Source organism: Sinohyriopsis cumingii, chromosome 8 (assembly GCF_028554795.1).
Source record: "Sinohyriopsis cumingii isolate HCF-2022 chromosome 8, ASM2855479v2, whole genome shotgun sequence".
Taxonomy (NCBI): Eukaryota; Metazoa; Mollusca; class Bivalvia; order Unionida; family Unionidae; genus Sinohyriopsis; species Sinohyriopsis cumingii.
This window is the reverse complement of record NC_142968.1, coordinates 43,509,337-43,533,221: the sequence shown is the minus strand read 5'-3', so window position 1 is coordinate 43,533,221 and position 23,885 is coordinate 43,509,337. Positions and strand designations below refer to the sequence as shown.

The following is a 23,885-nucleotide window of genomic DNA, read 5'->3' as shown; positions in this document are numbered from 1 at the left end:
CCAGACATAAAAGTTCCTGAAGAACTTCACCTCTGGCTTCTGGTGGGCACCCCATCCTCAGTCTAATATATCCATATACAGATAGGATGGGGTTCAAGGCAGTGAATAAGGACTCCAGTCAGAAACTGGTCCCAGTCTAGCCACCAACTGAGGTTGTGGGGGGAAAAAACAGATTGCAGAGGAATCAAAGCAAACAGCAGGTCCTTATGCAGTTTTCCTAAAAGCAGGAATTGTAGTGTGTGCAACTAGCTCTACAGCCATGTACAGAGTTCCTAGGAAAGAACAGTAAAGTGAGTCAACAATGAAGTTTTAATCATATGAGCCACTATAAATGACAGAATCTATCAGTCCAGTCGAATGTCATGACAGAGTGATGCCAGAATCCCGCCTTTAAAGTGGAGCAGACCCACACATAGTCTGTAATGACCAATGAAACTTCTGAAAAGAGGGTTAGTCAAGCACCCTGTAGGGTGATGGGAGAAGCAGGAGAGAATGCAACTTGTTACAACTAACCGACACACAGAGTAGAGTCTGAAAACCTCTTTACTTGTCCTATTCAACCAACTCATCTAGTGAAAGATGCTGAAGTGCCACTAAAGACATGAGACTGAAAAAGGCAATCAAAAAATGATCCTAATGAGAGGTGACTAATATTAGGGTTCAAGTCTTAATCTCTAAGGCCACCAAGGTCTTTGCCAGAAGATGAGTCCAGGTCCCAGCTAAAGTCCAGGGTGGAGGCTTAAACATCCAATCAGGAACCCAAATGCTCTGTCACAATGTGAACACTTCCTGAACCAAAGCAGAAGAACTGAATGTGATAGACCCCATAAGCCTATCTAGACTGAGAGAATCTTAAGTGTCCTCAGCCCCAGAAGGCTCTTTGCACAACTCTGGGGAAGAAGGCTGATTCATTTACCACCTTATCAAACATACAGACCTCCTCCTCCAAAACTTGAGCCAAAAGGTGGGAATGAACAAGGGACCTTGCCGCAACCAGCTCTTCTGGGAACTCATCTGAATCCAGCTGAATGGAAAAGTCATCTTTGTCCAGAACCAAATTGCAAGGTGGGGCTGGACTATCCTCACTGGCATACTTCTCCAGAGAGGGAGACATTACATTAGGGTCTCCATCATCCTGTTATGTGCCCATGGGAAGAGGGGGTAATCAGGCTAACCCTACTAGATGTTCTACTATGCAAAAAGATGTGCTGATTCCTTTTTGACCATCTTGAAGTAAACAGACAGCCTGCCTCCTTTCTTGTTGGACAAGGTGAGAGATGACTGAACAGATCCATGGCCTGTCACTATCCTACCATACCTTGAAACCAAGACAAGGACAGCCACAATGCCATAGGGGGAGGGGGAGACTAATTACCAGGTAAAGGGGGTCTCTGAATCAAATATCGATTAAATGTGAACATAGGAAAGGGTGAAATGCTGATCTGATACCCTTCTCCAGAAGGGGCATTATAAACCCAACTTCTTATCTCCATTTGGCATTGGACATTAACAAGAAATGGTGTGGTATCAACCCAATCTCTGTCCTGAGACAGATTCCTAAAGCCTGATATTCAGGTGCTTGACAGGTGTGGTGCAGTGACTGGTAATCAGTGACCACTTGAAACCCAATAGTTAACCATAGCCTGGTTACTGGTCAAAGACCAGTCTGGCTAAGAAGATTTGACAGATGAGCATGCCACTGAGCTATCATATCCAAATAATTGCTCTTCCCTGCTGGAGGAGGGAATATTTAGCCAAGACTGTAAATCTGGTGTCCTGGAAAAAGTAATGCATAGCAGCTGGAAATGTAATATTAATTAGCTTGCAGCCAATTGTGTTTAATGTGTACAATAAATAAGCATCCACACACTCCACTAGTACAATGGTGTCAAGTCTTAAATATATGAATAAATAACATGTCTTTCATGTATTGTTTGATTCCATGTCTACCTTTAAATGGTACCATGGCTTCATCCACTTGGAACATATTCTGACTTCAACTGCCAACAACAGTGGTCTAATATGAATCTTATTTCATGCAATTTGAAGATTGAGACTGGTATCATCACTGATATGCAGGTAGTGTTTCACCTGGACAAACCTGACATAGTATCTCCAAAATTTGATCTCACTTTTATACCAATACAGTTCATCTCTATCGAATTTCATAATTTCCATCAATATCAACAGGCCATAAAATGCCTTTATTTCTGATAACATGACATCAGTCCAAACAACTTTATGTCGATTTGGGTCAGTCTCTCACTTCAGGTGTGCATTGGTATTTGTAAATCTTGCTATTTCTGAAAACATGTTGCTGTTATAAAATAGCTGAAATTATTCAAGAGGTGTTCCTGATCCATCAAATACTCATGTTGGACCTACACGTTCAGACAATGTGTGAATTATTATGTTCCAATGGAGATTTTGTCCACTGACAAAATTCAGGTGTCTCATACACATCAGCAAGTTCAAAACCTTCAAATTTCTCACTGTCATTACCATCGCCAACAATATCACACCATTCTTGTGTTGTATGTTCCCTCTCTTCTTGAATTATCTTTACAAGATCAAAATCGACTATATTTTCAGTTAGTTCGTCCCCAGATAATTCCAATTCCTCAACAGCCAAGTCTGACATTTTGGATGTACTTAGGCGACTTTGAAGATTTCTTTTTATAGATCAGACCCCACCCCCCTTCTTGTAAAGAACCTATCTTTAAGTCCAAATGTATCCAAACAGTATGCAAAGGAATCAATGTACAATTTAAATATTTACTATATGGGGAATCCCAGAGACTGACCAATCAGAGAATTTATCTAAAAAACGAGACAGGTATGTGAGACCAGAATACCGGTCTACAATGTTGAGCTGGAGTTATTGCTCCTGGACCACTTTACCGGTCTGTTGTGTTGAAAGGATTAACATGGGTTTTAACTAAAGTGTTGTTCTTACAGTCATCTTTACATCCATATGACAATTACCGTTAATGATTACAATTACTGCAGGTCTAATTACAAAAGGTAGTTCTGGGTCAATGCTTTATGCTGTTGAGTGCTGGTTATACTTACATAAATAAAATTAGTAATAAAAGTCTCAAATACCAGTAAAGGCCAGTCCATTTTCACTTCTGGTTGATACAATAATCCTGGCTCCAAATGATTCAGCATCCATATTGCTGTAACTCTTCCCAATGATTTTAACATTCCTCGTCAGCAGGCCAACTTCTGCTCTCATTTCAATGATCTTTCCAGATGGCAGCGTTTCTGAGAAAGCTATCATGTAAAAAATGAAAACCATAACACACTGCACAACACGTATTAAAATCTGAAGCATACTGTCTTTTTTGTTGCCTCAATTATTCAATATTTTCATAAAATTGTAACTTTCAAATGTCTCCAACCTTTAACATCCCTATGTATCTTAATCTGAAGTCTCAAACAAGTTTAAATTAAAAACGGCTGAAAGAAAATCATACCTCCAGCATCTGACTTTGCCATAATTTCCTTACACCAGATGTACAGAATTTCAATTTTGTAAAAGCAAGCAAACAGGAAAAAACAATCTCTTTTCTGCTGCAATTACATTTATACCTTAATGACAGCATGTAACCTGTATATCTCTGACATAGACTGGATATAAGAACTTGTATATGCAATAATCATTTAATATCACCCTTTCCAGATAAACTAATATTTTAAGGATTTTATATTTGTTACCTTCATCTTTTATATATTTGAAAGAATTTTAACAACTTTACATTATATGTTTGATCATGTTGTAATTCCTGTTTACATTTAATAAGAAGAGCTTTTTCATTAATTTTTGTCCATTAATTTTTTTTTTAACTTTACATTTAATTGATCCCTATTTGTTGAACTTGTAGAAAATCGCAATCAAAATTGCTAATGGAAACTTTTATGTATCACTTGTTTTATCGTCAAAAACAGTAGATATGACATGGAAATTTTAATCAACACTATAAAATATTAAATTAAAAAATAGGTCATACAGTTTTTTTACATTTTCTTTCCAAACAACATTCCTAGTACACCATAATTAATGATATGTAAGGAAATTTAAATCAATGAAAATGTCACTTACACCGAGCGGAAGCAGTACTTTAAAAAATAAATACAAATGAAAAATATTTGTATCAATTGAAATTTGTGTACTAGTTCTATATTTTATTTCCTTTTAAATGTAATCATCATAAATGCAACGTGTCCTCTTGTAATTAAACATAAAATGCATCAATCTACTGTAACAGCTATGTCTGACCATGTTTTGATAACTGACTTGCGGAAGTATTTGTTGTTTTGTTGCACTGAATTAAAAGCTGGTCTCCTTTGTATTATCATTTTAATTATGTCTTTTGAATCAAATAAAGGAGATGGATTAAAAAAAATTAAAAGGCATAAAAATCCTACACACTTAAATTCAAGCGGCAGTGGTCATATGTCAGGTGAACTCACTTCATTTGATCAATTGAACACTTATAAATGTTTTTATGTATGTAACAAAAATTACCTTAACTGACTCTTTCATAATTGTGATCAAAGATAACAAGGCAGCCAAGCAAAATGAATACTTTGTAAAATAAAGAGCTTTATTTCACAGATACGGACCATTGTGGGCAAGCAAGTTTCTGAGAATTCTTGAACTGGCACTTAGAGATATCCTCAAAGACAATAAGAAGTTTCATTATTATTTCCCAATGAAATCACAACATCAATATTGTACTAACTGAACAATACAAAAATTGAGTTTCAACGTAGACATATGTCTCATGAAACAAATGTTGTGTGTTTTTGAGAAAATAAAGGAATCTTGTTTGGCGGTGTATCAACAGTTAGTCTAGTTCACTGCACTGTGGACACTCAATTTGGCAGGACAATATTAAACACTGATATGGGAACCAGACACATCAACAAAACAAAAAGCAGTGGCGCAATACAGATTTTTTTGCGCACATGTGAAGGTTGTTGAAACCAGTTGGAATGATCTTTCATATGTTGGATATTTTGAAAATAAATGTTATTTAAACAGAATAATAACTTCACTAGAAAAAGCGCGTTATTAAAAATTATTATTGACGTGATTGTAAAATGAGGATTTAGTCAATAAACAGCCCAGTTCCCTAATGCTGCTTCCCGCCCTCAGTTTTCTTGATGTCAAAGTGATTTGTTTCTTCAATTTTTGGAGGTTACTCGGCAACTCGCGCCTCACTTATAGCGCAGTCTTTGTTTGTGGATCCCGTTATGCACGGGTTATCGAGGGAGAGGTGTACTATAAACATACATAGTACCTGGTACTTTAGCATTACAAAGTGCTAGTCAGAACTATTTTCATTTTGAATACACTAATAAGCAAGTTATTTTGTCATGCTCCTTGTTGAATAAATAAATCTGTTTTACATACCTAGATGTTTGTAAGCTAGCGCTCCAGAAAGGGTGATTGTTGTGGATGATATGGCAGAGATTAGGAATGTTTCAGTCTCCCAGGCATTATAGCTTGTGGGGGCAATCACAATGCTGTCTCCCACCTTCCAGTCTACAGCATCCTGTACCTTGATCTGAGTGTCTCCTGCATTTGCTGTGGCGTTCAACTTGGTCCAGGTGTGACTGACATTCTTCCCATGCAGGTCTAAGCCTCCAAACACACCTGGAAAATAATTCACTTCAATAACTGCTCATGTCGTAATTTTGAACTGATTAGCTTGTTTTAAAAAACAAACACAGATCAGGTTACTGACTGTAAATGGGCAGGAAAATTTAAAAGGATGAACAATGATTACATTTGATGTTCTAAACTCAATGGCTGAAGAAAAAATAAACAAGAATTTCCCAGTAAATTATCTCCACATATGCTAACCATATAAAAGGACAAGATGAAAAATCATCTGGGCTACATTTGAGATGAAATATATCAATAACATGTCAAAAAAATTTCATATACATTGCTCTGTTACCATAACAAATCCACTGTAACAAATTCTCTTAATGTAATCAATACACCACCTCTGACCTCAAAAGTTATATATTAGTGAAATAAATTATATCTGAAAGAATGCCCGTACAAGTCTAACAATGAAATAAATTGCATAGGCATAAAAGTGTTGCTTCATTGGACAGTTCTGCATGTTTCAGAGCCCGAATTATTCAATGAGCAACAGTTCTTTTTCTCCTATAGATTGGTGGTACCTATTTAGATTATGTTTTAAGAAAACACAGACATAGTGTAAAGATGTCACAGTGAAGGTCAGATCAACTTTCTGTTCGTAACAAAGCTAACTTACCAATGACTTTACTCCCGATAGTAGGTCCATCAGAGGGTGGGAACTCTGGTGTAGAGTGTTCACCGACAAGTGTAATTTCAGCTGAACCTTGAAGGGGATTATTCTCCCAGCCACCGATAAAACGGCCACCCTGAATTGGATGAAAAGGATTTAATGCAAGTCCTCTCCAAACTATACAAACATGATTTATTTCAAGGGTCACAATCATGAAGAATAATTAAGAGATTTAAAATTGACTCTTCTCAATGATACTCTTCAGATGAAAAAAAAGTCATGCCTCTATGTTCCAGAACTGTTTTGTCAAGATTGCAGCTATAAGCCATTTGAGTTGCTTCATGAAAATACAATCTGAAAACGTCCACTATAGAAAGTAACATGAAATGATGAATCATAGAATATTCACTATTCCTATTTGTGTAACATGGAAGACAACAAACCGTTAAACTGACATATGAATAAGCTAGTAATTGATAACTGACTTATTTTGAATTTAATTCATGGTGGTGCATTCACAGCAAAAACAAATTCATTCAATCTGCACTTGATACAATAGAAAAACATTACTTCTTTACTGAACTTATGGCCTTCAAAATCTGCATTCCTTTTCTTGGAGCAATTTCAGTTATAAAGGGCAAATTAACAGTACACGGACACCGTTCTATTTTGTATACGCAGGCCTGAATATCCAAAATAAAACTATGTACTCTTAATTAGACTATTTTGTATTGGGCACCAAATTTTCATTGATTCTGTGGTTATGACAGCCACAAATTTAAAGACCCAGTAAACAATGATTGTTTGTTGCAAGAATGGGAGTTCATGAATTTAAACATACATTTTTTTCCCAAACCATGAAAATTTATGCTGACAAAAATGATTAAACAAAACTCTGTATAACATAGAAATGTAAGTGGAAGTTTATTTTGCTTGTTCTTGTTGTTGTTTCATTTGGTTCTTTTACAGTACAACAATAAATTAAAGTTGTTTATTTAATTAGTGCTGAGACAACTGGAGTACAGTGCCTTGCTGAGGGATACAGTGCCTTGCCAAGTGATTCAAGCCCATATCCTTCAGTGGCAATTCCAGCTTGCCACCCACTGCTACAACGTAACTCATAAAAAATTCTGGTACCTGAATGATTATGTAAGTTGCTTCTATTCTAAAGTTGTAGTAGCTTCCATTGGAAGCTGGCTGGTAATCCAGCTCCATCTTGCCTTCCACCTTGAGTGTACTAAACTTCAGGTCTTCTACATCAACAACAACCCATTTACCTGAAAAATGACAACAAAGAGCAAATTACATTATTACATTCACAGTAATAATCTAGCCTCTTATTCTATTTCTTATAGTAAAATCCATAATTGGTTGGCCTGGTGTCAGGATAATGCAACTAGGTGGGGCATGATGTTACACGTCTGAGGCATGATGCCCCACTGCTAGACATCACTATAAACTGCCACACTGCAGATATCATAGCGATATGACTGAAAAATTGTTAAAGCTACATTAACAATCTAAATCACACACACACAGAAAACACTGATGCTGTGTTCTCAACCATCCTAAATATAACTGCATGTATTTCTTACACATCTGAAACATTAGAATGAACACAAAAGCAGCATTACAATCTTTGTGAAGAATGACTCTCAGTGATAAAATCATGCTGTGGTTAATTTAAAAATAAAAATGAATTAAAAATGATGCATAACAGTGTGGAAATGACAAGATTGGCAAAGTAAGGGATGTGTGTACTAACTTACCTTCAGGGATGACTACATAGGCATAAGCTGGTGGCATGCCTACATTTGAAGTAGAATTAATGCCAATGGTATAGTAGGTCGTATTATCACTGAACTGTCCCATGACCCAAACTGCCTGGGACCAGTAATCAAACACAGCTGGCCGTGAGTCTTCAGGGGGTACAGTGTTAGGGTCTTGTGGAGGGATACAGTTTGCATAGAAGCACTTGAAGGCAGAAAAACTGGGGAACTCTCTGTCAACATCATAAATGCTGCCTCCCCTCTTGACCCTTTTTGTTCCTGACACTACAGTAGGAATAATAAATATAAAGGTCAATTGTTGTCATATCAAGATTCATCTCAAAATGTACTGACTAATAATACAGTCATCCCTTACAATAAAGACATCACTATAAAGCACCTCAGTAAAGTGAAGTCCTGCATATGACTAATAATACAGAGTGATCCCTTACAATAAAGACATCACTATAATTCAACTCAGTAAAGTGAAGTCCTGCATATGACTGATAATACAGAGTGATCCCTTACAACAAAGACATCACTAAAAAGCACCTCAGTAAAGTGAAGTCTGTATTATCAGTCATATGACTGATAATACAGAGTGATCCCTTTCAACAAAGACATCACTATAAAGCACCTCAGTCAAGTGAAGTCCTGTATATGACTGATAATACAGAGTGATCCCTTACAATAAAGACATCACTATAAAGCACCTCAGTAAAGTGAAGTCCTGCATATGACTGATAATACAGAGTGATCCCTTACAACAAAAGACATCACTATAAAGCACCTCAGTAAAGTGAAGTCCTGCATATGACTGATAATACAGAGTGATCCCTTACAACAAAGACATCACTATAAAGCACCTCAGTAAAGTGAAGTCCTGTATATGACTGATAATACAGAGTGATTCCGTACAATAAAGCCATCACTATAAAGCATCTCAGTAAAGTGAAATCCTGCATATGATACTGGTATGATCACAGCTCCCACTGTTGGAAAGAACATGGCCTTGATATTAAACCTACCTTAGTATATGGTGACCTCAATTATATGGTAGCATACTTATATTGCTCCCCTTACCAGTGTTATAGTGAATTATAGTGAGAATCCACTCGTTACACATCGTAGTCAGGCAGAAGCTTGAGCTTCATATACTTTTGCCATTCCGTAACATATCCCGTGAAAAATATAATAATGGTATCCTAATCCCATGTAAAGCAAGTTTCCATAATGTTTGAAATATATCTAAGCCACTGTACATGATTCCATAGTAAACAGCTGAACACAGTAATACTCTCCAAAAAGTCTTATAGGGAAACTAGGAAACCAAACTCATCACTAAAGACAAGAAAGTAATCAATTTCCTTAAATGAAGTCACAATAAAATCATTCAGCTACACAAAGGAACTTGATTCATTCTGTGTCAATAATATGACTAACACAACGTCAAAATAACAGGAAAATCCCTAACATCAATAGCTGACAATTAATTAGGACTCTCTGATTTTGTTCAATATTGTGTTTACAGCACCGCAACACAAGATTATTTCAATTTGTGTAAAGGCAATTGGAGTAAAGAGTTTTGCTCAGTGTCAGCTCACAGTATCTAACCCTGGCTGATATAATGGTAGGATTCAAACCCACACAATTCTAGTCATGCATGCTAAAGTAACAAAACCTCCTAGAAAAACTATTATCTCTGTTTACATATGGATACTGTAGAAGAAAAACAAATCATGTGAGAAATTAAAAAGAAAAATACATTTGTATCACAGTTCACATTACAGAAATGATTTACTGTGTGAATGAAGACAATTAACTTCTAGTTAAAATCTGAGCCTTGATGGTACTTGATATTTACCAACTAATCGAATCACGTTCTTGGCATTGTCCCATTCCCAGTCTCCTGTGGTAGTATTGGCAAGGTTCAGACCTCCTAATGTGGGCTGAATGTAGTTGGAACCATCAATGGTGAATCTGTCTGGAAACTGGGCCACTGACAGCTCAAAGACAACATAATCTGAAGGCTGATCAAAGACATAAGAAAAGGTCAGAGGTTTATGAAAACATATGAAATATAATCAAGTTCCTATTGATTAAACATCTTAATACCACAAGCAAATAAGGATCCTTGCAAGACGGAATGTCTCACTTGTGACCCATGCTACTGTAAGATGCATCCTCATTGCATTCACCTTTCAGAAACTTTAGCACAAAACTTAATTACAGATTCTTAACACTGACGCAAAGGCTGATATCATCAGTGGAAAAGCAATATATAAGTTTCATCATGCTTATGCAGGCAATAAACTTTAATCACAGCAAATATTTCTCATTGAATTGTACAACATATTTATAATGAATTTTTACAATCAATTAGCATACAATTTATTTATAATGAATTTTTACAATTAATTAGCGTACAATTTATTCATAATGAATTTTTACAATTAATGAGTGTACAATTTATTTATAATGAATTTTTTACAATTAATTAGCAGCTAGAAGTATTACATGAAAAACCAATAATTTCATTTCAAATATAAACCTGTTCTAAAATTTCAGCAATATTTAATTCAATGGTATTGCTCTGCTGCTGCAGTAGTTGAGTAAAATGAATGGTGACTTTAGATTAATTCCACTTATATAAATCTAAAGCTGCTCCCAATGTTAAGACTTGACACATGACACTAAGCTCATACCTCCCAATGTTAAGACTTGACACATGACACTAAGCTCATACCTCCCAATGTTAGTCTTGACACATGACACTAAGCTCATACCTCCCAATGTTAAGACTTGACACATGACACTAAGCTCATACCTCCCAATGTTAGTCTTGACACATGACACTAAGCTCATACCTCCCAATGTTAAGACTTGACACATGATACTAAGCTCATACCTCCCAATGTTAGTCTTGACACATGACACTAAGCTCATACCTCCCAATGTTAAGACTTGACGCATGACACTAAGCTCATACTTCCCAATGTTAGTCTTGACACATGACACTAAGCTCATACCTCCCAATGTTAAGACTTGACACATGACACTAAGCTCATACTTCCCAATGTTAGTCTTGACACATGACACTAAGCTCATACTTCCCAATGTTAGTCTTGACACATGACACTAAGCTCATACCTCCCAATGTTAGTCTTGACACATGACACTAAGTTCATACCTCCCAATGTTAGTCTTGACACATGACACTAAGCTCATACCTCCCAATGTTAGTCTTGACACATGACACTAAGCTCATACCTCCCAATGTTAGTCTTGACACATGACACTAAGCTCATACCTCCCAATGTTAAGTCTTGACACAAGACACTAAGCTCATACCTGAAACTGATAGAAAGCTGATGTGAAGCTGATATTCTTGATTTGCTCTGCATTCTCAAATGCCATTTGGTAAGTCTCTCCATTGATCACAGTTCCAGCCCACCCAGGTTTGTGTGTAAGACGTTTCAGAGCAAACGGTATGGCACTTGTTCCATGGCTGTTGGTAAGCAGCATCCTTTTCCCTTCCATGGATTTGGGCAAAATGTTATTCATGGCCAGACGATGGAAACGTATATTAGCACCACATATACTGGCACTGATTCCCTCACTGAAACCAGCAAATCCTGCAGTGCAGGATGAATTTGGCAACATGCCAGTTGTTGGTGTGACTTTGCTCCCAACTGACATTCCTGTCAAAGTTCCATCTTCATCAATTAGTACACCTTCATGCTCCCATTCAAACCTAGCTTTTCTGGGTGTGTTGATGAACTGGATACCCTTGAAGTGATAATTGTAACCCCCACAGTATACTGAACATGTACCTTGAATACGAGTGAAAGCCAAGGCCACAAAACCAGAATTAAAGTAGTTGACAAAGCGAACATTCTTCACCAAGAATCCATTACCATATGGCAAAATTATACCAGTTGAGGGACCTTGAGATGAATCCAGACTGGTGGTAGATCCTACAATCAGAGTGTTACTGATCATAGCCCCCTCACTTGGATACTGTGGAATATGGTCAACCCTCTTCCCTTCATAACCAGCCTTATCATTGTTCACAAATATACAGTTGTTGAAAGTCAATGCACCTCCATTGACAGTTTCAGCACCTTTCTCATTATTCCATGAAGTTAATGCCTCAAAAATGACCTGTTGTGGTTCTTTACTTGTACAAGTTCCACCAACAGTGGGATGGTATTCCTGGAACATCCACAGACCAAACCAGCCACAGGAGTGGGCAGAGTTGTTGTAAAATCGTCCAAGTGGAACATTGCGTGGACAAATATTGGGATCAAAGGAGGGTCCATCTGGGTGTTCATGCATTCGGTACCAATATCCAAAGTGTGTACCACCAGCAACAGCATTATGCTGAATTGTATTATTGGGGTTTGTAACCCAGAATGAGGCAGGTGTGATGTCATCATTCAACAGACTGGTACTAGAGCGTACAAATAAAGCTAAGTTGTATTGGAATGTATTTCCAGTCTCTATACCATCTTCTAAGAAGAAGGCTCCTCCATTGATGTTGTAAATTACAGTTTGCTCAACAAGAGTGTTGTGGACTCCATGTAAATTTACAGCACGATTGAAGGTGCGATGGATCCCACAGCCACGTACATAAGAGCTGGACATGTCACCATTCAAATGGAAGTGTATTGGGTATCTGCCGAGTCGGAATTCCTGTCCAGCAAATGTCACTTCAACATTCTCAATCCTGGCAATGGCAAGGTCTTTGCTTTTCATAGAAGCATGGATCAAAATGTGACCTCCGAACCCACTGCTGCCAATCTCTTCTCCAAAACGACCCTGGAAGCAAGTCTGAACAGCAAATTCTCCTGAAAAATGAGATAAGTTTCAAAACAATACATATATCTGATGAGAATTATTTTTTAGAGGATAATTCAAACTCATGCTTGAGTATTTGCGCACTTACATATCAACAATTTGAAAATGAATTCTGGACATGTATTGGCTAATTACTTAATTTAAAATTTAAAAAAATATCGTCTTCATGTACAACTGCTATGGCAATCTACATAATAGAAGACAGACGTTCTTAAACAATGATATTTATGTCTGTGTGAACAGGTCAAGGTGGCAAATGTAACAATATCACTACCACCCCACTTTTTCTGTAGACAAACATACCATCTAACAAATATCAAAAATATTAACACTGGAAGCAAGTTTCTTCAAGGCCTGTAGTCATTCACTAACCTGTATCAAACCCTGAAGGACACGCTTCTATTTTGTCATTCCAAGCTGGGTCAGAGTTGCCACGTACAACAACATTGTGTGTTAACAAACCAACCTCTGCTCTGAACTCCACCTGTGTTCCACTAAATGTCTCTGTGACACCAAGATGTTCAAATTTTAGTGGTGACTGTAGAGTTATGATCCGTTTGTCAGCTGATATTGCAGAGATTATGTGTTTCTCAGTCTCATTTTGGCTCCGGAACCCACCAGTGGAAGCTATCACAATTTCATCTCCCACATTCCACTCCACAGGATGAGTCAGCACAATGGTGGTTCCCCCTGCCACAGCTGTAGTCTGAAGTCTGGTCCATGTTAGAGGAATGTGCTTGCCTGGAAAATATAACAGCTAAAATGAATGGGGGATCAATAATCAAAACATGTAATCTTAGAAGAGTTATTTCAAAGAGATTCTGACAAGACATAATGTATGGATTTGTTAGAAACTATAAAGCCTGTAGTTCAATGAATACAAAGACTTTAAAAAGAAGTGATTTTGTATATCATGTAAACAGTGATGTCCATAATACATGGGATGTTTTGGAAATACAAGTTAATGTATTACTGTAGTACCTACTCTCTAATATCAAGTACAAAAAAATTCAACAAGAAACATTGTGCCACATCAGTTTGATTAGGTTGTCACAAGCATTTCTCAAGTATTTGCAAAATTTTGCTTTGAAAAATATTGACAATGTTGCATCATCTTGTGTCCTAGAAATGGGCTGCATAAGAAATTTCACAGTGTTTACAGTGTTCAAAATGAGTCATGTCTAAAGATTGTGCAATGTAACCCTGAGGCACTCGCTGGTCTGGCCCAAATTTACATTGTTTACAGTGTTCAATATGAGTCATGTCTAAAGATTGTGCAATGTAACCCTGAGGCACTAGCTGGTTTGGCCAGCGAAAGTTACATACTTTCCAATATTCAAATTAAGTAATGTCAAAGGATGGTTCAATGTAACCTTGATGCATTGGGTGGCCTGGTCCAATATTTGCAGAAAACAATAAACTCTTGACTCAAGCTGAAAACCAATAATTCTGATAAAGTACTTGAAGTACATACATCTATATCATTTAAATAAAGCAAGCAATATGCTAAGTACAAGTTAGGAAAATCAAAAAGGTTTGATGATTCTAAATGTATTACAGTGTTTCCATGAAAAGTGACAACAAGTCAAAATTCTCAAGCAATGGACCTATTGAAAGGGTACAATATTTACCATGAAGATCCAGGACTCCTTCCCTGAGTGCCAACACCTTAGTTCCATAGATAGGCAATTCCCGGTCTCTGCTGTGTCCATACAAAGTAATGGTGGCTTTCACTGGGTGCCGCTCAGTCTCTGTACCAGCCTGGGAATTGAAGACATCAATGGTTATTAATCACTTTTCACAAAAGTATGCCGATGCATTTTTTCCAGGACATGCAACGGAGTTCATTCTTTCCAAATTTAAGGAATGACCAAACATGTAGCAATCATAATGAGTGTAAAGAAGATGCATTACCATCAAAGCTCAATCTAATTATATAAACGGGTGACTTGTGAATCAACCACACAAATCAAGCAATAACAAAGTCATTCTTTGCAATAAGACACTTTCATTAATTATCTAGTTAACAAAGTATTTTACCAACTGCACACAGGGCAGACATACAGTTTTCAGCATTGGTGATAACGTATCTCTTTTGTATTTCTAATGCATTTGACATAGTCCTACAGTCATAGCAAACAAGTGATGTGCCCATAATGAAAACAACTGCAATGTCTCCTTTGTTACATACATATTATACTGTCAGTGTTACTGTATATTATACTAAGTCATTTTTGTAATGTGCCAATAATACAGATAAACAACTTAAATATCATGTTTATTATATGCTGTTTTAATGCATATGACAGTGCCATTTTTCATACTACAAAATCACTGATAATGTTCCTACAATAAAGATAAACAACTGTGCATAGCATGGAGAATGAATAGATCAAAGCATTGAACCCATGAAGTTACAATAAGGTTAATGTGACATTTCCACTGACCTGTAGAAGACCACCATTAGTGATGAGAATTATTTTAGACTTCAGTTCTACATCTTTCTCGTTATCAAAGATCAGCTGGCCTCCTGAAGTAAAAACAACAAAAAAAATTTGTTAATTCCAGCTACATTGTAAAACAAAGATTCCTGACCTTAATGTCAAGGCCATCAAACTTCAGAAAAAAAAGTCACACCTCTGAGAAGAATCTGATAAAGAGTATGATCATAAATAAATTAATGATAGGAATAAACAGACGGTAAAATGTATATATGCAGCAAAGTTGCAATTATATGGTTGCATTTGCAACCAACAATTCTTAATTGGGGAGTGAAAACCGTTTGCAGATAAGCCATATTTGACTTTGAAAATTATAATGCAACAACTAGACAATGATACAAATAATTTCCAACTACAACTATTATCGAATTTGTTATGCTAAAAACACCTGCCAGATGCAACGTAATGATCAGAATAATCCTTTTGAAGTTTGAGAGCACTGGTTCCTACATTAATCCACCATCGTAACATGTGACTGGTGTGGTTTAAGTGACTAATCCATTACATGACCTGTGCAATCAACCTATGCCACTCCTATAAATCAGGGGCCCCGAGTGGCTGAGTGGTCTAAAGCACTCTTCGTTACGGATCACTGTCATCTCATCTCTGTCTGCGGCGGTTCGAATCTCGGATTCAGCCAATGTGGGTATGTGAGAAAGCTTGCCAGTAGCTTCTCATGGGTCGGTGGTTCTTTCCGGGGTTTTCCCTGGTTCTTCCTCCACCAATAATACTGGCTGCCATGTTTAGCCTATCATGTGCTGAAAAATGGCATTAAAAACTATCATCAAAAGAAGCTGCTTATCAATCAATTTCACACCAGGCAACAAGATAAGATTAAAAAACTTCAGATGGAATTTTAATATGAGGGCTGTTAACAGCTTTGTTAGACAAATCTAGGTATACTATTATAATTCCTCTTTAATTTGCCTTGACTAAAGCCAATACTTTAAGTCAACTTCTACAATTAATTCCCCTTTCAATGCAGATGTTATCCCAATTTTTTAAAACAACTTATTATCAAGACAATATAATCTGAAATGGCTACTAAAATGTTCAAGTAGGTCATCCTATGACTATTAAAGTTTGACAGCTACAATGATATTAGAAAGTACAGTTCACTGGTACCCTCCTTAAAAGGACACCCCTTCTGCAGCTGTAAGGTGGCCTTATAAGTGAGATGGCCTTTCTAGAGGGAAATTAATGACTTTGTAACTTATAAGGTATGAAAGTATGAAGGGCCACCTAATTTGTAAATATGTATTATTTTCATTTAAAAATCACAGGAATGTTATGGAATCAATGTAATAAAACATATATCATAGCTGTTTAAAACAATTATCAATATTTATTAATAGTGGTGGAAGACCACATTGTCAGTGAAATCAAGGCACAAACATTTGGTTTAACTAACCCTGCCTGCTGATTCCATTATTCTACTCTTACAGTAGTAGAATGCATATTGATGCTGCATATTTGAACCTTCGTCTCATCAAATTTCTCGGAAGGAATCAAAGGCTTGCCCTCTTTTCATCAAGTCCAACTATTTTCACTTTTGTTTCTAAACTAAGTTTGTCTAATGACATTTTGCACTTTTTGCACGGATGTATTCCTTCATTGGCAATTTGCAGTTATTATACAATACACTCAGTGTTTGTCTGATACTCATTCAACTCCATTAAAAAAAATTAGGAGAGAAAATCCAGTAGGGCTAACATATAATTTTTTTTCTGATGACTGGATGTTACACTGAATTGAGTTTAAGAATTATCATGGTGATGTTATGTATATTTGATTTAATTGAATTGTTTGTAAGTTTTAAAATGTTTTTAATTTTAATTTCATTACATGTCAAAGTAAAGTAAATTTGTTGACTAGGAATTTGATATTTTCCAGAAATAAGTTTGACCTGAATGTTTAGTCGTAAACACCAAACTTTGTTTCTTTTGCTGACCTAGTTCCTGGCCTTGATTGAGAAAGTTATTTTTAAAAACTTTTTTATTGTTGGATACGTAGAGTGAGACTGAGGCTGTACTGGAATACAGGACTTCGACATGTAGATACCTTCTAAACTGTTCTGGAATGTGATCACGCGACCCTCATACGGGTATCTTTTTTGCGCATTATTTGACTGTATAACCTTTGTCTATAGAGAAATAATCTTGGTTTGGGCTTTACCTTGGGCACTGCAAAGTGTTTTGTTATGACCAGTTTGGAGTTATATTTTAATTTTTATTCAAATTATTTAGATTCTGAAAGATTAATTCTTTTTCCTGGAAATATTTGAGTGCTCATACATAATTCTTGGAAAAAGTCATTTCTCTAAAATTTTATTTGGAAATTCAAACACCAGAATATTTTTTTGTGAATCAGCAAAGAACTGTAGACACATCTGTGCTATAACGGTTATAGCATATGTCATCACCTTCCATTTTGAATTTTTCATCGCGATGCGAACTTGAATTCCTTAGAATATTTCATTACTAAAACTTCTAAAGTTTAATTTGTGGATTATTCTTGGATTATTTTTGGATTTGATTCTTAAAACCATAAGTTCTTATTTTATTACTTTTTCCAGGGAAATAAATTTTTTGTTAAATTTTACAAAGCTTGTTGTTTTCACTTTTTCTTTGTTACTGTTTATTAGAGCCTAAACACATAACATAAGAGTGACAAAACCTAACATCCAAGGAACATAAAGCAGTATGAATATTAGATTCCTCACCTCCTTGTCACCATGTTGGACCAAATGTTGAAGTGTTGAATCTAGAAATCATTGTAAGTAAACAACACTAAGTGACCTTTCACAAAGGTCAAATCTGACCATTTTTGCACAAGCCTATTGCTGACCATGTTAGAGGAGTGGCCATCCAAGAGAGGTACTCATGAACAAAAACTCATCAGTACTATGGAATTTTGACCACATAAAGCAGATAGCCACTCAAGAGGGGACCACTGTAAATGTAGATTTTACCTCCATTAATTAGTTGTTCAGATAACTAATAAATTTATGCATATAAATAAAACACGAATTGGGTAGACACTTCATTGGTCCTTATGTTTGAGAAATCAGGGGAAATGGTGTCCATATATTCAACAATGTCAAGAGTAAAATGTCACAAATTCCTGAGAAACAAACTAGACAAAAATAATTTAAAAATTATATTTAAAGATGAAAATATGGTGAATTAACTATTACCATATTTATTGGATAAGCCTATATTTGATAAACCCATGCCAAAGTTTTTACAAAATTTCATCAAATGTATACCATTCCTATCTTTTTCTGACAATAATCCATCACCCCAACCCCCAACATTTTAACAAATTTATCAAGCATGACCCTTGGTCATATTAGGGGAGAAATACTGTATCAATCGTTTACTAATTTTCAAAGATTCTTTTGGGTTGGTAACTTGTTACAAACAGCAATTTTTAAACAAAATTAAGAAAAGACCAATTGAAAAATAATATTTCTGGGAACAGTAAAATTCTTTTCTGCAATCAAGAATTCATCACCGATGAAAAATCAATTTTCTTTTGATAAACTTGAAAATCTTTTAACCACCAAAACAAATAATTCAAAATCCACAATTCATAGCATACGGGTGGAAAATGGAGACTTTTATGTGAACAGTATAATTAGCAGATCTGAAAACAAAATTAATGAAAGATAAATTACATGATACTTTTTTAAGCATGATGGAAAAAACAACACTCCTTGTCTTCACCAGAGGGAAGAAAATTACCTTGTATGAGTAACATGCTCAAAACAGGAGTATCAGTGTCTAAAAGAATGGTTTGCCCTTTGGGAATGATGACCATCTCTCCAGCAGCAGGTAGGGGACCACCACCCCAGGTGTAGGGAGAAGACCAGCGATCCACGTAGTAAAATGTCTGCGACTCATTCTGCCATTAAAAATATATGTATATACACCGAAACCTAACATCTGTTTGTCTGAAACATATTTAAGGACTATTATGTGAATGAATTTAATGGAAATGTCTTCTATCTTGTAATTTTGATTTAGGAGTCTATTAGCTACCATTCTATGTCTACAAACACATGTCGAGAGGTTCATAAAGAATCAAACTGGTCCTAAGTGGATACCTCTGGAAAGTCAGAAAACTGGCTTTTATCAACACAGGTAGATGCTAAATGACAGTCTTATCCTTATAAAATGTATGCAAGGGACCTTGTAACATTGGCTGTTCAAAGGTGATTGCTCCAAACGAGACCAAGATAGTTCTGACTGTGTTAGCCAGTTGTTTATAGCCATCTGTAACTATGCAAGTACATCACACAATACAAGAATAAGAACTGAGTGTAATTATATCTAATTATTCATTATATATATATATATATATATATATATATATATATATATATATATATATATATATATATATATATGTATGTATGTATGTATGTATGTATGTATGTATATATATATATATATATATATATATATATATATATATATATATATATATATATATATATATATATATATATATATATATATATATATATATCTCTGTGTGTGTGTGTGTATGCCTGAAGACAATATACACACAATGGAAAGCAACTGCAGCATTATCCATCATAAAGGAATGGAAATTGTGTTCCTAAACCTGTATTCCGATTGGAAAATTCTTCAACTTATTGATTTTTCTATTATCATAAATACAAAATTTCTGCCAAATAAAAATGACACAATGTGTGAGAGAAATACATTACAATATCAGATGTTTCCATTAAACTTTTAAACTCAAAAAGGAATAAAAACTTGTTTTCTTTTCTTTTCAAAATGTTTCATTGAAATCACACAATACAAATTCGGCTTGCATGTTACTTAAAATGATGAAAAAAGTGTGAACATCTAATTTATTTTGATCATCAAAAACATAAGGTAACAGAAACTGAACATCTTTTGTTATCCAATTTTTTGTTTTTAAAAACACGAAAAACATTTAATCTCTAACTATAAACATTCTTTAAGTACAGACATCATTAAATCTGTGGATTTTTTCTTTGACAAAATGAGTATCATTATCATTGGTCCAACTATACAATAATTTACCTGTTGTTTTGCAATACCATTTCCTGAAACCTCGACTCTGACTTTAGTTTTGATAGATCCAGAGTGTGCACTAGTTACACAGACTATCACAGTGTTTGTCACAGATGATACAGTACAGGTGCTGCCATCTATTGTAACACTAACTGCTCCAGCTGTGGTGCTGTTAATGAAATTGCAAAAATAAATTACTTTGAACAGAAAATTTAAATTAGGACAAGTGTATAGGATACATGTAAGAAACATATAAGAAACTGAACAGTCATTAAAACTAAAGATTCTATTTTAGGGACAAAAAGGATTTTACTACTGACGTCTACACAATTATCCTATGTTAAGTCATACAGGTATATTTTAAATAGTAACGTTTCTTAATGTAATTGTAGTGCTCTTATTAAACATTGTGATAATTATTTGCAACTAGTTTGTGAATATATATATATATATATATATATATATATATATATATATATATATATATACAAGAAAAATTCAACTTTTTATCTTTTATTTGGGTAGCAATTAATTTGTTAATGTTTTTGTCCTTTTTTCTTACATTCGTCAATTTTTGGCAGTGATAAATATGTTGAACCCATTCCTTTCTTAACACTCAAACCAGCAATGTTTACAACAGAACATCAGGTAGTAAAGAATTTGTACTAACCCAAATCCAGAGCCACTGATTGTGACAGTGGTGCCACCTGCTGTACCGCCACGAGCAGGGCTGACTGTTATTATTGACGGTGTAAGGTTTGTATCATATGTATAGCCATTGCTCAGTGTGACTACCAGATTTCCTGCAGATGCTACCACATTACATGACTGTGTTCCACCTACATGGAGTAAAATAAGAAAAGGTGTTGAAAGCACTTTTCAAACAATGGGCCCACCTGGCTCATATAATTTAGACTTGAACATTTCACTAAACATGCTTATGTACAATTTTAAGATTGCAACCTAAATCAACCATCTCCCAATCTTTATATCATTTTTTTTATTGTACCTATTTTACAGGGGCCCAGAGTGGCTGAGTGGTCTAAAGTGCTCTCTGTCACATATCACTGCCGTCTAACCTCTGTCTGCATAGGTTCGAGTCTTGGGCTTGGCCAATGTGGATATGTGAGAAAGCTTGCCGGTAGTTTCTAGTGGGTCGGTGGTTCTTTCCGGGGTTTTCCCGGGTTCTTCCTCCACCATTAATACTGGCTGCCATGTACATCCTATCTTGTGCTGAAAAATGGCATTAAACCCTATAACAACAACAACAACCTATTTTACTACATTCTGATACAAATCTGTTCTCAAGATAATGACATAATTACTATCTAGTCTCTTGCTCATAATCAGACATCCCAAAACACCATGATATAAACCTCTTTACAAAGTTTTCTTTAAACAAAATTGGATGAAAAATATAGTTTCTAGCTCTGATAGGTAACAAGCTCAGCCAATCAGATGCACGGTTTCTCATTAATATATCCTACATAGGAAAGTTTAATCAAGATCAGATTAAAAATATGGCTTCAAGAATGGTAACACTCTGCCAGTCTGATGCAGAATCACACCATTAACATGCATGGAGCCTGTTCCCTTTCAGTACTGTCAAAGAGCCCTTATTCCAAGTTTGATCAAAATTGGATCAGAATTACAGCTTCTAGAATGGTCAAGGCTCAGTTAATTAGATGCATGATCACATCATTCAAATGCATGGATTTTGCTCTTTATTTGAACTGTCCAAGATCCTAATGATATAAGAATATATTCCAAGTCTTATCTCAACTAGATCAGAAATCTGGTTGTAGAGTTGTCACAAGCCAATCCAATGCAAGATAACCTCATTTTAATGCACAGATCTCACTCACTTTCAATCCCATCTAAAATCTTGCTAACAGAATCCCATATTTCAAGTCTGATCCAAATTAGATCAGAAATATGGCTTCCAGAGGGATAACAAGATCAGATAACCTAACTAGTATATGTGAATCTTGATCATTATTGAAGAAATCTGAGTTCTTAACAATGTATAAATATGCTTAACAATGTATAATTAAAAATGTATAAATATGCTTAACAATGTATAAATATGCTCCAAATCTGATCAAATTCTAATTAGAAACATGACCTCCAAATGGGTAACAAGCTCAGCCAATTAGCTGCAAGATCATCTAATTTGTATCAGTGGATATGTTTTATTGTCAAATTCATCTGAGAGCTTAATGATTTATGCATATATTCCAATTATTCTCAAAATCAGACCTGAAATACAGTCTCCAGAGTAGTAAATTAACCAAGCACTAATCAGATGCATGAGTACCAAATTATGATGTATTGATCTTTCTCATTATCAAACTCATTGAAGAACTTAATGATATAAGCATGTATTTCAAGTTTTATCAAAACTTGATCCGAAATATGGCCTCCATAGTGGTAACCAATTAGATGCAAAATCAACACATTAATATGCATGGCTCTTGCTCATTATCAACCTCATCTGAGACGTTAAAACTATAAATATATATTCCATGTGTAAATGAAATCAGATCAGAAATATGGATCCAAAAGTGATAACAAGCAACAGTTGACATATGATTGCATGATTCATTACACACATCAGATGGATGAAGAATGTTTCATGACACACACTGAATGGATGATTCATGATTCATAACACACAATGGATGGATGATGCATGTTTCATGACACTTGATGGATGATGCATGATTCATGACACACTGAATGGATGATTCATGATTCATAACACACAATGGATGGATGATGCATGTTTCATGACACTTGATGGATGATGCATGATTCATGACACAATGGACACTTTGGCATCAGAGTATCTTGCAGTGACTGCAAAAAAATCCTCAAAATAAAAGAGGATCAATCTCATCATGAACTGAATAAAAATGAACTTTTATAGAACTAAGTAAATCAAAATAAAAATTCATAAAAGTTTGCTAGTCATTTCTTTACTTTATACCACTCTTTAAATCATATTTCTCGTTGTATCCAAAAACCTGGCTATGAGACAAAAATTTTTTTACTTCAGAACCCGGATGCTACAACTTAAGTCACAATAATACTAGTCACATGACCTCACAAATAGCTATACTGGCTGCACTGGCAACAAAGAGGTATATAAACCTCACACTGACATAAAAAAGTGATCAGTTGAACAATAGCATCAACCCTTACAATAGTAATGAAACCAGTCAGGGACGGGGGTAACTTGGGCACCCTAGCAGATGGGAGTTAACTTCCACATCCAAACAGTCATTATCTTCCCAAAGTTTAAATACTTGAAAAATGAAACCATGATAAATATCTTTCCTAAAATGTAAACTTCTTTATTAAATCTTAAATCCAATTCATACAGTCTTG

General features: G+C 35.4%; 1 protein-coding gene across 3 annotated transcripts in view; it reads right to left on the bottom strand.

Annotated features, from left to right (window-relative positions):
• LOC149793386 (fibrocystin-L-like) overlaps positions 1–23,885 on the bottom strand; it is a 165,494-nt gene that overhangs the window by 46,871 nt on the left and 94,738 nt on the right. For all 3 annotated transcript variants that reach the window (XM_089967366.1, XM_089967365.1, XM_089967367.1), the window contains exons 37-49: positions 21,166–21,334; positions 20,505–20,664; positions 19,170–19,329; positions 15,370–15,452; positions 14,554–14,683; positions 13,295–13,663; positions 11,414–12,912; positions 9,927–10,092; positions 8,063–8,347; positions 7,431–7,570; positions 6,300–6,429; positions 5,423–5,665; positions 3,106–3,276 (exon numbers count right to left, since the gene is read on the bottom strand). In XM_089967366.1, the coding sequence (XP_089823492.1) occupies positions 3,106–3,276; positions 5,423–5,665; positions 6,300–6,429; positions 7,431–7,570; positions 8,063–8,347; positions 9,927–10,092; positions 11,414–12,912; positions 13,295–13,663; positions 14,554–14,683; positions 15,370–15,452; positions 19,170–19,329; positions 20,505–20,664; positions 21,166–21,334 (3,705 nt within the window). The remainder of the gene's footprint in view (positions 1–3,105; positions 3,277–5,422; positions 5,666–6,299; positions 6,430–7,430; positions 7,571–8,062; positions 8,348–9,926; positions 10,093–11,413; positions 12,913–13,294; positions 13,664–14,553; positions 14,684–15,369; positions 15,453–19,169; positions 19,330–20,504; positions 20,665–21,165; positions 21,335–23,885) is intronic.